Source organism: Cucumis melo, chromosome 12, assembly GCF_025177605.1.
Source record: "Cucumis melo cultivar AY chromosome 12, USDA_Cmelo_AY_1.0, whole genome shotgun sequence".
In the NCBI taxonomy this organism is placed as follows: Eukaryota; Viridiplantae; Streptophyta; class Magnoliopsida; order Cucurbitales; family Cucurbitaceae; genus Cucumis; species Cucumis melo.
The window spans coordinates 26,929,722-26,944,944 of NC_066868.1; the positions used below are offsets into that span (position 1 = coordinate 26,929,722).

A 15,223-nucleotide genomic window follows, 5' to 3' on the forward strand; every position below is an offset into this window, starting at 1 on the left:
ATGTATTTCTTAGTAAAAAAAAACATGTTTTTGCTTTATAAAATGGGTTTTTCTTTCCTTTTTAATGAAAATTTTGGTTTTTACCTTTTGATTAGTCAATGAGTTAGCTTTAAAGACATATACATACATGAGTTCTTTCAATCGTCTCTTAGACCCTTAAACCCTTATAGTTAATTTGTTTTGAGCTTCTTTTTTGTTTTCAATTCAAACTTTTTCTATCTACTCGACTTTGTCGTGTGATTTGATTCGAGTATTAACATGATTAAGTCAATAGATTTTTGTGACAGGATCTGAGTTGATCATAATCAATTTTTTCTTCCTCTTTGGTCCTTGAAAGAAACAATATTTGAGTCTGTAAAACAAAAAAGAGAAAGAAAAGGCAAGTTCTAATTAAACTTAATTTGCAAAGAGAGAGGCTTAGTTTCGTTCAAAATTCGAGGCAAAACCCTAATTGAAGAGAGAAGAAAAGGGAGTGTAGAGAGAGAAAGAAGGAAGGAGCTTTCACATCAAATGAAGAGAAGAGAAGAAGAGAAGTGATTGCTCTCTGTATCACTCTCTTACATCATTGGATCAGAGAGAGTCAGATCTTTTGTTGACTTTTTTTTTCTTTCCTCTCTAAATTTTAATTTTTTTTTTCAAAATTTTCCAATTCCTAATCTCATAATTGTGAGAATGTTTCTTTCTCTCTGTATATCAATTCTTTTTCTATTGATTTCTTTTTTCAGCTAACTCTCCATGTGATCTTTCTGCTCACTTCTCTCCCCTCTTACCATTTTAATTTCTCTTTCAATTCTACTTTGATGTTTGACGTAACATGTCGATTCAATCAAATGTTTAGTTTAGGTATTATGATTAAACAGATTACGTTTCAAGCAAATTCGGCTAATTGAATTATTATGGATAGTTGGATAACTACGAAATTCTTTCGCATTAATTCAGTTGAAGTGTTCTAATGGTATATATATATATATAGGTGGTTAGAGTACCAAAATTGACAAATATTTAGATATTGATTAGCTAATTCTATAATATGGACCATAATTAAATTATGGAATTAATAAATTTGAACACATTTCTAAATCTCATAAACATCAAACTGATTATAAATAATTGCATTTACCTAAGTTTCAAAGGGAAGTTAATTAGTCTAATGGGTACTTTTGAAAGGGTCTTCTTTGTGCAAATTTTAAATTAAAGCATAATTTTAAGATGTGGAATAATCTATTCAGTCTTAATAGTATCCTAACTTTAAAATGTCTAATGGCCTTTGAACTTAAAAATTTTGTGTAAAAAAATCTTACATATTCAAAATTTTAAAAATCGATAAATTGTTCGGTAAGCTATTAGTACAAATATTCAAATACTCAAAATTCAAAATTTAAAGAGCTTTCAAATTTATGTTTATATCTTCCCAATTTTCTGTTGTGATTTTAACCAATAAAAATTTAAAGTGGAGCAGTGAAAAGAAAAAACAATTTAAAAATTTAGTAAACATTTAGACTCCGTTTGATAATCACTTTGTTTTGAATTTTTGTTTTTGAAATTTTAAACTTATAGCATTGATTGATTCTACCTTAGACTTTCTTCCATGGTTATCAAAGCAAAAACCAAGCTAAAATTTTATAAACTTGTTTTGTTTTTAGAATTCGACTAAAATTCTGTCCGTGCTAAATTGCTACACCTAGTAAATATAGAACTCATAATAAGAAGTTGAAAAGAAATTGACTTTGTTTTTCTCAAAACTAAAAAACAGATACCAAAAGCAATCGTTTTCAAAATTGAACTTAGTAGATGGAAGAAGTGGTTTATATGATATAAAAAATTGTTGCCCAACAAAAGTTAAGAGATCTATTTTTTAAAACTTAGAGACACCTATTAATTAAAGAAAAATCCAAATAGACACATGTCAAAATTCAGATCAAATAAAAAGAAATAAAACATATAATTTAACATAAAATACAAAATAAATAAATAAAGAAGGCTCCAAAAAGATGGGCCATGGATTAAACAAACTCAGCCCAGAAAAAAAAACCAATAACCTAATGGCACATATGAATAATAAATATGTATAGAAAGAAAACGCTGGTGAGATCAGTCAATTATTTACGGAAAAGAAGAAGAGACAAAAGCTTTAATTAAGAGATTGCCAAAGAGTGATTTATTTGCAGATTAGTCACCAACTTTGACCGTCCTATTCTCTTCTGATCACTTTGAACAAAAGATCAGGTCCTTGTAGTGTATGTGAAATCACTATAATAAAGAAAACAGAATTGGGTGAAATTTCCCAGATTTTCAACCAAGAGTGAAGAAATCCTAATTTACCACTTCTGATATACTTACAGCTTGATTGTGATCAAAAGAAAGCACATGTTCGGGTTACGAGAGAAAATCCTCATGGAATGGACAAAACACAAGATAGAGATAATGTTTAACACTTAAAAAGTAAATCCAAGTACCGTGTGTTGCCGTGTTGTGTCGAGAGAATGGAAGAAATTTCAAACAAATTCAATTCCTGTATAGTATAGCCTAAAAGTTGGAACTCTTTCCCCCTAAACTTCTATATCTTTGATCAGTCAAACAAACAAATATGTAGTTAATATACAGCATGACCCGGACACATCAACTTGTTATTGAGTACAAACATACTTCTGGTATGAATGACATTATAAGCTCAACTCACAACAAAATGGTACCTTGAATCCACATAGCTTTCAACGTCCCACAGAAAAGAACCAAAAGTGACAGCTTCCAAAACCAATCCCTTCAAACCACCAAAGCTAATCTTCAACTGTTCATCTTTGGAAGGATCGATGGTTCCTTGAGGTGTTATAGCAATTTCAGGTCTACCAAACAATGCTTCTGTGTGCTTCTCAATGATGCCGACAGCCTCTTTGGATCTTATTGTTGCATATCTCTGAAGTGTCTCCCCATCAAAGGCCATGACGTAATTGCGCAGTCTAGAAGCTTTTAAACCTTGACTAAATCCTCCAATGCTGTTCTCATCGCGATCCGGCCAGGATGTGATTTCGGGATGTGGTGAAACAGGTGGTGAGTTCTCACCCACATAAGGTCTCACATCCTCTCCAATAGCTTGTTGGATGATACTATCTTCTGAATTTGATGCTTTTGGAAGAACTTTCATCGTCTTCTCAAGCTGAAACCGCTGATCAACTCGCTTAAGAAAGTAGCCATACATCACTGAAGCAGCATAGACCTGGCCAACCCTGAGTTTGCTTATTTGTACTACTGAGGTTGAGTCGCCGACCCTGTTCCCAAGGATGAGAGCGAGGTGGTTCTGAATCATTTCATATGCTTCAGGCGAGTGAAGATGCTCAAGGCTCTCATCATTAGCAGCCCAAGTGTCGACTCGGCCAGAAACATCAGATGATGAAGGGGTTATTGCAGGTATCAGGGGAACATTAGCATCCATGAATTTCTGTACAACCAATGCATATAGGATTTCTTCTAAAACTTGTTTTCTTTCATTTGCCTTGACCTCAGCAATTCTCCTGATGATTGCAGAAGCAATAGAAAATATTAATACACCACCTTAAGTTTAACTATTTGGCTGTTTAAGCGTCATGTTTAACAAATTAGACTAGTTCAAACGCCCGTAGAAACCTTCTATGTTCATGCACTCTAACATTTCATTAAGATAAAGAATTCATTACTTCATTCAAGTAGCACTTACAAAAAATGATACATTGTGTAACCAAAAAGAACCAGACCTAGCAATTTCCCATTAAGTAAACGTATTGGCCCAATATATAGCCATTATTCAGTTGCACCTTCCCAATAGCTCATCAAGAACCTTTTACTCCCATACAATCATTAAACCAAGAACTAGAATACGACTACCTAAGAATTTCAGTTCCCATGTAATTCTCTGTACCTGATTATAATTAATATGGGATGGAAATCACTCTCTATCAGATAATAAGCAAAAGTTTTAACTGGAGAAGTCTCCAAGTCATTCTGTTATTTATCAACACAATAATTGCTCGAGATTAGAAACACACCTGTACAAAACCAAATCAGTACCAGAACCAGAAGCCTCGTTATTCCCCTCAGCATCCCGGTCATTTTGAAGCTGGTCAAGCTGTTGCTCAACAGCAGCAGGAACAAGATGGGGATGGCTAACCAAGATCTGGGTCAAAAACTGCCCAATTGGAGACTCCAACTGAAGGGGAGCAATAGGTTCACCTGATTCAGATGACTCTGCATCCATGGATGCCTTAACTATCGTGCTTCTCCTAATTCCAGTGCCCAATTTCTTATTCCAGAGTTTGGAGTAAGATACTTGAGGGCATAGCTGCCACAACCGAAAGAAAATACCAATAAACATAAATAACATGAAGTAAATATGCATTTGCAGAAACAGTAGAAGGTTCAAAAGTTTACAAACATACCATAATCCAAAATCAAACTCAAATTAAAATGCAATATGCAATACCATCAGATGAAAAAGTAGGATACAAACCAAATTTATACTACCTTGTGAAATCTCATTAAAAAAAAAAAAAAAAAGAATTTAACCCATGAATGATTATACCTCGTCAGTATCATATGAAAAAGTAGGATCCCGTCACATCACTGATTCACTTACACCATAAAAGTACAAATCATCAATCAAGCCTTTGTTTTAGAAGAACAAACAGATTGTCATTAAGAACCCAAATAAACAAGTCCAAAAGACAAAACTGCGAGCATAGCAAAATCAAAGTACCAAGAACAAGCCGTTTTCAGAAATTAAACATCAATTGCATTTTCCCTCGTTTTATATCCACCAGTGTTCGAGTCACCTTGTGTTCCCTAGACTGTTCTCAATTTGTCACAACCCTTATCGACCACTACCGAACCCAACCAAACCCAACCCCTGGTGGTTAAATTGAACATCAAATTAAAAAGCTACAAATCAATCGACCTCAAAATAGAAAAAAAAAAAAATTGCGAAGTAGGTATAATAAAGAGAAACATTCTTACACGAATAGGGACATGCGATAGGGAAGGAAAGCGGACAAAACCAAGTCCATTGCCGAAGATTCCCGATCTTCCAGTATAATTCAAGCGAGCAAAGGCTCCAACAGGAGATCCAATCACAGTTGCCATGGCAGCTTCCATGCGAGCCCTGCAAATAGAACAACCCAAACCACACCATCAAACACCCATGCCTCCATCAAATTCTGAAGAAAAACGAAAAGAAAAAGGCGGAAATAGACGAGAAAAATACAAAGGAGAATAAAGAATGGGGAATTTTACCGGAGAATAAGCGAAACCCTAGAGGAAGGTGGTGGATGGACGGTTCCGGAGAGAAGAAATGGAGGAAATAAAGAAGACGTGGGAGAGCTGAATTTCAAGTCTGACGTCCGAACAAACAAGTGTTTCGTTCCACGAAGGATGCTTTCTTTTATACTATTCCCAAATATGCTAATTAAGATTATATGTAAAGATGTGATTCACATTGGATATTTTTGAAAAATGGGTAATTTTTAAATTAATTTGTTACTTTAATTGATAATTAAGTTTTATAAGCAAAGATTAATCAAAGTATTAAATCATTTTTAGAAAAATTAAGTCCAACTTAAACTTAAATTCCCATAAATTCTCCATCAATCTCCTCTCCTGTGGCAAACTAAGGTTGTTCCAGGAATGAAAAGGAAAAGCATATTTATAATAATCTATCGTCCTAAATTTTGCAAAATTTTATTTTCCACAAATTAGGTCACAACCCATTGGTGGATGTTTATTGTTCATTTATTTATTAGGAAAAAGATTTTATTTTTTTCTAATTTATATTTATATTCTCCTATTCTAAAATCTAAGATATCTTTCACACCAGAATCCCAACAAATCAAATAACTTTTTCCTACGTGATCTACCACTAAAAAAAAGTCGAGAAAAAACATGATTCAATCGACTAATTTGAGATCACGTGTCAATTTCATATACACATAAAACCATCCATACAATCATCCAAATAAATAAAAATTCAAAATTTTGCATCTCTCTTCTAAGCATCATTGGATGTAAAACGAAGGTAGTTCGTCATATGTAGAAAACTCTAGTTTCCTTCATAAAACACACGAGATCATTCTATATCATTGCAATTATGTCCATACCTAAAATTGTTTTATTCCCACTAATCCAACAACAGTAATGGTATGAGTTCATTTTTCATGGAGCTTAATATTTGAACGCCGCTAAATCAACAAAGTTTTTAGTGTTCTAGTAACGTTGATACTCCCAATACTTGAGTACAAACAAAGATTCAAGTATGAATAACACAGCCGTGGCGAAAGAAAGAAAAAAAAACCGTTCAACATGGAACAGGATTTCATATTTTCTGAAACCTACTGTTCTTTGTATCTCTTTTCTACCTCCTCCAAACTTTCGATCTCTTTGTTGTACTTGCAAACGCGGTAGATACACCTGCAAGTGTACCGTCGGAAGCAGTTCAGATAAAATGAAATTGACACGAGTCAGAATATTCAAATGGATAGGATTTTCTTGTAACGTACCAGTAGAGAAGACATGCAGCAACGCACAGAATCACATTCCTCTGAGCTTTATAGATCTGAATGATGAACATTTTTGGTAAGGGTCGGGGAGAAGGTAAGAAGAAGACAAAAGAATAGCATAGTAGAGATCAGGGAGGAAAGGCAATTCTGTTTGTCCACACAGATTAAAAGGGATAGAAATGCAGTCTCTATATTACCATACATGATTAGAAACACGTCCCTAACAAGCATCGGCAAAACAAAATTATGGAGATAATTGCACGACAATGAAACTCCTCATTTACAGGTTGAGATTAGAGATTGTGATAATAGGAAAAGTTTTCAAGAATATGTTTTTTCTCCTGAAATAGGCGTGGTTTTGAAATTACCTAGGGAATATGTGGTGGTAAGCATAGCAACACAGGTTGTATTTTGTTTTCATTTTTTGGAGGAAAAAAATGAGTTTATTGACTAAACACATTCAAATTTCCCGTTATCCCCATTTTCTATTTGAGGATAGTTTTTTTCTGCCTCCTTGTTTGGGAAAAGAGGTGAAGTTGTGATCTCCATGGAGCTATGAAGTCTGGAAAATTACAAATTTCTGGGACCCACTGTAAGAAGTTAATAAAGTATAAAATTGATGTTTTTTTGGTGGTGAGACCTACAAACCCCTTGGGCCAAACAAGAAGTATTGTAGTTCACAACTCCACACTATCCAGCTACCTACTTCCCAACTCTATCATCCTTCCCACGTCATGGTTTTCTTTTCAAAGGGGAGAAGGAGAATCCTAGTAGACAGCATATACGAAACATATACATTGCAGGTTTCTTTTCAGATTGCATACAACACTGACACTGAGAGAGTAGATTTTCAAATTGTATAGAGAGAAAGAAGAAAAAAGATATTTCTAAATGTTATGGATTATGATTTCTTTAGAACAAAAATTATTTCTTGAGGAGAGAATACATCACTTAGAAAGATGTTATCTCACTTCATCCAAAAATTACAACACATAGCTACTTTGTTTCGAAAAAGGCATAAAATTAGAATATACTCACTCGAAAGCTGGAAAATTCGGGCTTGGCCAATATAAACCCCACAATAACAGTACAGTTCCATACTGGTTCAATTCTAATCTACCTCATTCTTTCCAATCCACCCCCATCCACCCACCCATCCATCCCACTACGCTTTGTCTTCTTATTTTGACAAAAAAATCTTTGGCAACAACTTCGTTCTTCATCATGTTCTATTCACTACCAAATCTTCAATCTATCCTACTCAAATCTCATTCGAGCATATACGACATTTGACTTTCTAATGGTTTGGATTTTACCGCTTCCACTCCACTTGCCCGATTTGTTCATTATCCAATGAAATTATACAAAAAAATGATATAGGGCATCATCAAACCAGATTCATATACTGCAATACAGAAAACTACGAGTACAATCATATACTTAAAAGAGTTGTTGTAAGTTCTAACACTTCAATCTTTTGCTCTCCCAAAGTCTTGAGGGAATCAATCTCGCTTGTTGTAAGAGAAGGAAATTCATGATCAAGAGCAATATGGGAACGATTTCCTGACTTTCCATTATCAGGGCAAAATAGCCCAACTACACACTCTCCTTCCAGATTCTACCAATTACTAGCGTCAACTAGAAGGGGTTAATATCCCCATTTCATAGATCCATCCACATTCCACCAATTTCTAATCCTTCGAAAAATCCAAATTTCTAATATAAACGAAAAATAAAATAAAAAATCCGATCGTCTAATTCTGCATGCTTAAGAACTCAGTTAAAAAACACCACAAATTAGAAAAACCCAACTAGGCGTTTATACTTACAGATTTCTCATATCGATCCCTCTCAGCAGCAGTACAGATCTCAGATGTGCACATCAACCGATGCTCATTCTTCCAGTAGATATCTACACAGTACCACAGAAAAAAAAATCCCCCAAAACAAAAGTCAAGGTCCGATCTCAGGTTCCTAATCGAGATTTGAAAGGAAAAAAAAGATACAAAATCAAAATAGAAGAAAGTCAAGTAAGAGAAGGGGGGAAAACCCAGAATCTGAAAGCCGGCAAAGGGCACAACGAAGAGTGCAGGTTGTAGAATGAGTGAAATCAAAGAGACGAAACGCTTCTTCAACAACTTAGGCGAAGGAACGGTAAGGAGAATGGCGATGGCAGCCTCCACTGCCACCGTATAAGCCAAAAGCATCCATTGCAACGCCATTTTTAATCAAATGAAATTGCCCTAATTCACAAACAGAATACAGAAGAGACCCAACAGAATTAATTCTTCTAGTTCTTCTCTTTGTTGTCTTCTTCTTCTTCCTCTTCCACGCTCCTCTCTCTTAATGAACAAGAAAGAAATATAATCAATAATTAATAAAGAAATACTTTGCTTCCCATTCCTTTTCTTCATCATCCTCATGCTTTTGTTGTCGTCCGATCTTCATCAACTTGACACGTGGCATTCGTGTACGCATTCTCATTTTCTTGCATTCATACCTTACTTTATTTTTCTAATTTTACGTGTCCTTAAATCAAATAATTTTCATACATAATTATTTAGTTTTTTAGAAAATATTTTTATATCTATTTAGGGTTTAAAACGTGGCAATATTTATGTATTATGATGATGTACATAAAAGTGATTTTTATTTAAATGAATGTGACTATTTTCAAATAGAAAAAATAAGAACATTAGATTACAATTACATGCACCATTGGTATTTAATTAATTAAACATAAAATAATCAACGATTACACAATCAACAAACTAAAAAACAAAAATCTAATTAACTTTGGTTACGATGAATCAACATCACTTTCAATTTATTCCAAATTTAAATCTCCAACGCTTTGAAGTTTTATAGTTGTAGACTTTAGGGTTAAAAAGTTTGAATTGCCGCCGCTCTCAATCGTCTCCCTCTCTTAAATCGTCCTCCTGTGGCAGCCATAGCCAAACTTCGTCAGCAACAACCATATTTCATTTCTTTCTTCTCCTTCTCCATCGATGCATAAATTAGTTCCATTACAAGGTCTGTCCAATTTTTCTTCTCTTTTTTATTTCGTCGCGTTCTTATAATCTTATTGATTTTCTTTTTCTTAACAATAATCCTAGTTGTCCATTATTCTTCCCCATTTTTCTTCCTTAGCTCCCCACTTGCATGTTAAACTCAGCAGCTTCTTTCTCTTCTCTCTCTCCTTTCCATCTATAATTTAACAATTTCTCCCAATTTTATTCTGAAATCTTGCCGGATTAAGTTTCGTTCGTTGTGGCCTTGTGGGGTCGATACGTCGGCAATCGTTAAATTAGTTTCATATTTTCATGGTTGTATTGGAAATCTTCTCGAATCATCGTCGATGGGTTCTCAACCAAAGTCCTTTTTTTTCGATTCTTCTTAGACGAAATCGACCACGAACATATAGAGATTCTACCATTTTTTAGAATTTTTTCAAATCTTTTTTTCTAAAATATAGAAAAAAAATTTAAATTTTGATAAATAATTATTATAAATTGTACATTAGAATGCACTGTTTTGAAAAAATAACTCATCTAGCTTATACAAGGAGTAAATCGTCTTATTTTTAACAATTTTTATGTAAATTTTCATAAATTAATTTTTAGAAGTATAGTTTACTTATACTTAAAACAACATATAAATATAAAAACACAAACATAATCAAATTAAACTATCCTAAGTACTGGGTTTTGTCATTTTTGAAATGGAAGCTTCTAATTTGTCATTTTAGAAGGTGATAACAAATATATTATCGGTGTGCTAAAAGCAACCGAATATTTTATCGGTCTTGACGGCGTTAAGATTCGTTTGCAAATGCAAATGCCCAAGTTTGGTGACCACTGACCGGCCATGACTATTGACCGTTGGTCTGATAATTTAAATTCCGTTGCTCTATTAATTTACTATTTTTATTCTCAAATTTTAAGTTAAATTATAAAATTAAAAAATAAAAATGAAGAAGAAGAAGAAGAGAAAAGAGATCCTTTAACTCCTCTTTATTTTATTAAATTTATTAATATAATTAATAAATAAAATAAACACAATCTTTAAACAACACAAATAAATAAATAAATAAATATATATAATTTTGGTAGAAAATTTATCAATTTACTTCACTTTCGTCTATGCTTTTACACCGTGATTATTGTAGTGCTATTAGTTCTAAATAACTGTGAACCATCAATTGTTAAAATAATAATAATTTTTGTGATTATCCACTAGAATTTGATTGAATTTTGAATTTCTTTTAAGTAATTGAAGTGATATATACAAATCCAATAAGGAAAACAAAGCCAAAGGGGATGCTGCCTTGGTTTGAAAACAATAGACTAATCAATATTCACAATCTATGGGTCATATGGTATATGAAGTTTACTAGGCTACCTAGTAGAAGACAAAAGTATTTAATAGCTAGCCTTTTTCTTTCTTTGGATAGCTAATTCAATGCATGTATATTGTAGGGCATAGGGCTCTAATTTCTTACTTGCTTCACTTAGCCTATGAGTTTTGACATTTCTTTTGTCTATTTTTTGAGGCATTTTGATATTGTTATTTATTTATTCAATTATAGTTGGGGAGTTGATGCATATATATATATATATATATATATAAAGCAAAAAGGGAAATTGATTCCAATAACGAATGTCTAATTATATTATTTGGAATATGTGAAGCAAGTTGGTGGTTGAAATTTTCATATGAAATTAATGATTGGAGATACCCACATGGCAAACTCTCTTAACCTACCCATCTTTATATAATTAACAATTGAAAAAAGAAATGCAAAAGCTTTAATTTTAAAAATTAAAATGTAAAGAGAGAGAAAAAGAAAAAAAAAGTGTCAATTTTGAGGTGAGGAGTGAGGACCCTCCTCCCCCCCCTTTCAACTTGTATAGAGAGAAAGCCTCCACTATGGAAGCATCCCCTCCTTATCTTTGCCCCCATATACGTTTATCATTTATGTGTCTTTATCTTTCCCCCATATTTCCACACCCTTTCTTATCAGTGGGTCTTTCTTTGAATGTGACATTTTACTGTCTACATATACATCACTGGGTTTTATAAATTTGAAGTGCTTTTATAAAACCTAAGGAGAGTTTTCTTTCGTTGAGGGCATTCTCTTTGTTAATATTATGCATTTTTGTCACATCTTTCGAATGATGAACAAATTTTTCTCATTCTATTACAATTATGATCTTCTTTTAAGATTGTTCTTTGATTTGAAAAGATGTTTTTTCAAAAGTAATGTAAATGTTATTTTCAAATATAGCAAATTAGAGATTTATAATTGTTTATATATATATATTGGATAGGTTTTTGCTCATTTATTATATAATTAATAATATTATTATTTGAAAAGTTTTGGTCATTTATTTATTTATTAGCGGAGGAAAAGATGGCGATATTTAGAAAAATGTCGTCGGCGGCTTCTTGAAATTGACGAAAATAACCCCACGTGATGTTATGAAGTCAAGCTTATCTAGTAAACCAAATATCTTAGCACACCTTTTTTCTTTTACCCTTCTTTTATCCTAACATTTATTTTAACCTTTTTTTTTCAAAATATATTTATTTAGATTTTTCTTTAATGATTTTACAAATACTATTGTAGAAAAAAAAAGTAACGTTCATGATGTATAATGTGGTAATTATGAAGTTTCATGTTTCTACTGTTTGTGATCGTGCTACTTCTTAGACTCAGGATATTGCTGGTTTGCTTTAGTGTGGTTTGTTTTGTCATGTTCTTTGTTCTTGTTAGATTCTTATATTTATATTCTTTTTTCTATTTGCCCGTTTTGCGTAATGTTTAAAGTTGGGGTGCATTACTTTAACGTTTTGATGTCTTGGTGTGTCCTTTGCTTCGTCCTTTGATTCTAGGTCTGGAGTTTCCTTGTAGTTATTGTTTAATATATGGTTCTTTAAAGATTCTATATTTTGGCGCTTTTGGTAAGATTTTAAAGGTTTTTTTAATAATTTTGATTTCAAATAGATAACATTTTCTAAAACGATAGAAAATTCCTACTAGGTAGGATAATTAATTACACTTTAAAGCATAACAATCTTGTATTTAGTTTTATGCCTTTGATATTCATGTTTATTGTCTATCGATTCATTCTAGCTTTCTCTTTTATTATATATATATAACAAAAAACACTTCATATCAAATTTTAAAATTAATACAAAAGCTTGAAAACTATTTTGTTTTAGTTTTAAAATTTTAGCTTGGTTTTCTTAAATATTAAGAGAAACTAAATAATAAAACATAATAAAGAAAAATCCAAAAAATGCTATTTGTAAAAAACATACAATAAAAGTTTTAAATAATTATCTAGTAAAGCCTCAATGTTGTGGATAAAGTTCAAATTGGTTTATTTTCAATTATTTTATTGATCTAATCCCAATTTTTATAATTTTTATAAATTTTAAATTTAGTTTTTATCCAATTTTATTATAATTTTGAATAGAAGATGTGAATATTTTTATAATTTAATAATAAAAAATAATATTCTATTACACGAGTGAAAGAATTTGAAAAAAAAAAATTAATAATCATTGAAAATATAAAATAAGAAAACCTAAATTCCAACCAACATGAAACACACTAATATTTTAGCCAAATTTAAAGCACATTTCCCACCTCTTTTTTTTTTTTTTTTTTAATTAAAACATGCACAAAATATAGAAAATAGGATGGAAATTTCCATTCTTTTAGTGGAACATATTCATGCATTATTAGAAAAATTAGTGGCTAGCTTTTGTATAATTGTACCATACCTACTGCCAATTGTCACAAAAACATAAATAATTATATCAACACCAAAAACCCATCTAACCAAATTTTAATAATGATTAAATTTCACATTTACACAATATTATAGTAATTAGTAATTAGAGTTAGGGAAATATAAAGCAGTAATAATAATATAATTATGATTAATTAAAAGGTTAGTTAAATAAAAAAAGACGCCGGACAACAACAGCCCACAACGATGGTCTTCATCGTGGCAACTTCCTTTAATTTCTCCATTTCTTCCACTTTCCCACGTGCTTCCCCTCACTCACTTATTTATACAAATTCCTTTCCCCCATTTCACTTTTATCCTAATTCCCCAAATCCAATCCTCCGTTTTTCCAAACCCTTTCTCCCTTCTCTCTTATGGCTTTGGTCCGTGATCGCCGCCACCTCAACCTCCGCCTTCCCGACCTCTCCGACTGCCGTCCTCGCTTCCCCCTTCCCCTCCCTCCCTCCTCCGCTCCCCCCGCTCCCGCCGCCCCCTCCGCCATCTCCTCCTCCGACCTCGAAAAGCTCCAAGTCCTCGGCCACGGCAACGGCGGCACCGTCTACAAAGTCCGTCACAAACGCACCTCCACTACTTACGCTCTCAAGGTCGTCCACGGCGACTGCGATCCCACCGTTCGTCGCCAAGTTTTCAGAGAGATGGAGATTCTTCGTCGGACCGATTCTCCTTATGTCGTTCAGTGTCATGGAATCTTCGAGAAACCTTCTGGAGATGTAACGATTTTGATGGAGTATATGGATCTTGGATCTCTTGATTCGTTATTGAAGAAGAACTCGACTTTGTCAGAAACGACGCTCGCTCATGTATCGCGTCAGGTTCTTAATGGTCTTCATTATCTTCACTCTCATAAAATCATTCATCGTGATATTAAACCGTCGAATCTGTTGGTGAATAAGAATATGGAGGTTAAGATTGCCGATTTTGGAGTTAGTAAAATTATGTGCAGGACTTTGGATGCTTGCAATTCTTACGTCGGAACTTGTGCTTATATGAGTCCAGAGCGGTTCGATCCAGAGACTTACGGCGGAAATTACAATGGTTATGCCGGAGATATTTGGAGTTTGGGGCTTACTCTTCTAGAACTTTATTTAGGTCATTTTCCATTTCTTCCGGCTGGACAGAGACCGGATTGGGCAACTCTGATGTGTGCGATTTGCTTCGGTGAACCACCGAAGCTACCGGAGGATGCGTCGGAGGAGTTTCGGAGCTTTGTTGAGTGTTGTTTGCAGAAGGAATCGAGTAAAAGATGGACGGCGGCGCAATTGTTGACGCATCCGTTTGTATGCAGGGAATCATCGAGATCATCGTCGGATAATCGATGAATCCACGCGGTGAAATTGTAAGGATCCGAATGAATGTCAGTTTAAAAAGATCAAGCCAAATTGTGAGATCTGTACATAAACTTGCGGAATTCGGATGAACTTTTTTCTTTTTTGTATATATTCCTCTCTTTCTTTTCCATCGGAATCTTCATCTGAAGCATAGCATCTTTGAATCTCCTCCAAATCCCCAGCAGAACTTCGGAGAATTTTTGTACTTTTTGTATTAAAGAAAAATTCTTCAATTCTAAAAATCAGCATCTCTTTTTTTTTTTTTTTTTTTTTTTACTAAATTTGAAAATTAATTGACCTATTAATTGAGAAAAATTAATAACAAATCTAATTTTTCGAAACTTTAAAGAGTTTATAGGATGAATTATTATTTTTCCTATTTTAAAATATTAACAAATCCACATGTTATTGACATAATATATATTTAAATTTATATATAGTGACCATCCACCTAACATAACAAACATTATTATATAAAATTATTTATACTCATTTTATAATCCCAGTTGAGGATTAGTTGAAATTAGATTAGTGTATATAATGTTGTTTAATTTTG

At 33.0% G+C, this 15,223-nt stretch overlaps 3 protein-coding genes across 3 annotated transcripts; 1 reads left to right on the forward strand and 2 right to left on the reverse strand.

Annotated features, from left to right (window-relative positions):
• Positions 1 to 2,493: 2,493 nt before the first annotated feature.
• LOC103504355 (UV-B-induced protein At3g17800, chloroplastic) lies at positions 2,494 to 5,635 on the reverse strand. The gene is made up of 4 exons (XM_008468767.3): positions 5,260 to 5,635; positions 4,984 to 5,128; positions 4,020 to 4,312; positions 2,494 to 3,509 (listed from the first exon to the last, which is right to left on the reverse strand). The coding sequence occupies exons 2-4, from the start codon at positions 5,119 to 5,121 to the stop codon at positions 2,672 to 2,674; spliced, it is 1,269 nt and encodes a 422-aa protein (XP_008466989.1). The 5' UTR covers positions 5,122 to 5,128; positions 5,260 to 5,635; the 3' UTR covers positions 2,494 to 2,671.
• Positions 5,636 to 6,116: 481 nt separating this feature from the next.
• On the reverse strand, positions 6,117 to 8,931 carry LOC103504239 (uncharacterized). The gene is made up of 4 exons (XM_008468698.3): positions 8,569 to 8,931; positions 8,348 to 8,430; positions 6,519 to 6,574; positions 6,117 to 6,429 (listed from the first exon to the last, which is right to left on the reverse strand). Exons 1-4 carry the CDS (start codon positions 8,738 to 8,740, stop codon positions 6,351 to 6,353), a joined length of 390 nt encoding a protein of 129 aa, XP_008466920.1. The 5' UTR covers positions 8,741 to 8,931; the 3' UTR covers positions 6,117 to 6,350.
• A 4,590-nt stretch (positions 8,932 to 13,521) lies between these two features.
• On the forward strand, positions 13,522 to 14,795 carry LOC103504136 (mitogen-activated protein kinase kinase 9). Its single transcript, XM_008468637.3, has one exon. It carries the CDS (start codon positions 13,693 to 13,695, stop codon positions 14,656 to 14,658), a length of 966 nt encoding a protein of 321 aa, XP_008466859.1. The 5' UTR covers positions 13,522 to 13,692; the 3' UTR covers positions 14,659 to 14,795.
• The last annotated feature ends 428 nt before the right edge of the window (positions 14,796 to 15,223 follow it).

What these genes read in the sequence shown, in the direction of transcription:
- LOC103504136 (XM_008468637.3), top strand. Translation starts at nt 13,693, where the DNA reads ATGGCTTTGGTCCGTGATCGCCGCCACCTCAACCTCCGCCTTCCCGAC.
- LOC103504239 (XM_008468698.3), bottom strand. Translation starts at nt 8,740, where the DNA reads ATGGCGTTGCAATGGATGCTTTTGGCTTATACGGTGGCAGTGGAGGCT. An exon ending in TGCCGGCTTTCAGATTCTGG is followed by an intron (nt 8,431 to 8,568) that starts GTTTTCCCCCCT and finishes GGTACTGTGTAG; the next exon opens with ATATCTACTGGAAGAATGAG. An exon ending in GGGATCGATATGAGAAATCT is followed by an intron (nt 6,575 to 8,347) that starts GTAAGTATAAAC and finishes TTCATCATTCAG; the next exon opens with ATCTATAAAGCTCAGAGGAA.
- LOC103504355 (XM_008468767.3), bottom strand. Translation starts at nt 5,121, where the DNA reads ATGGAAGCTGCCATGGCAACTGTGATTGGATCTCCTGTTGGAGCCTTT. An exon ending in TATCGCATGTCCCTATTCGT is followed by an intron (nt 4,313 to 4,983) that starts GTAAGAATGTTT and finishes CGGTTGTGGCAG; the next exon opens with CTATGCCCTCAAGTATCTTA. An exon ending in ACTGATTTGGTTTTGTACAG is followed by an intron (nt 3,510 to 4,019) that starts GTGTGTTTCTAA and finishes TGCAATCATCAG; the next exon opens with GAGAATTGCTGAGGTCAAGG.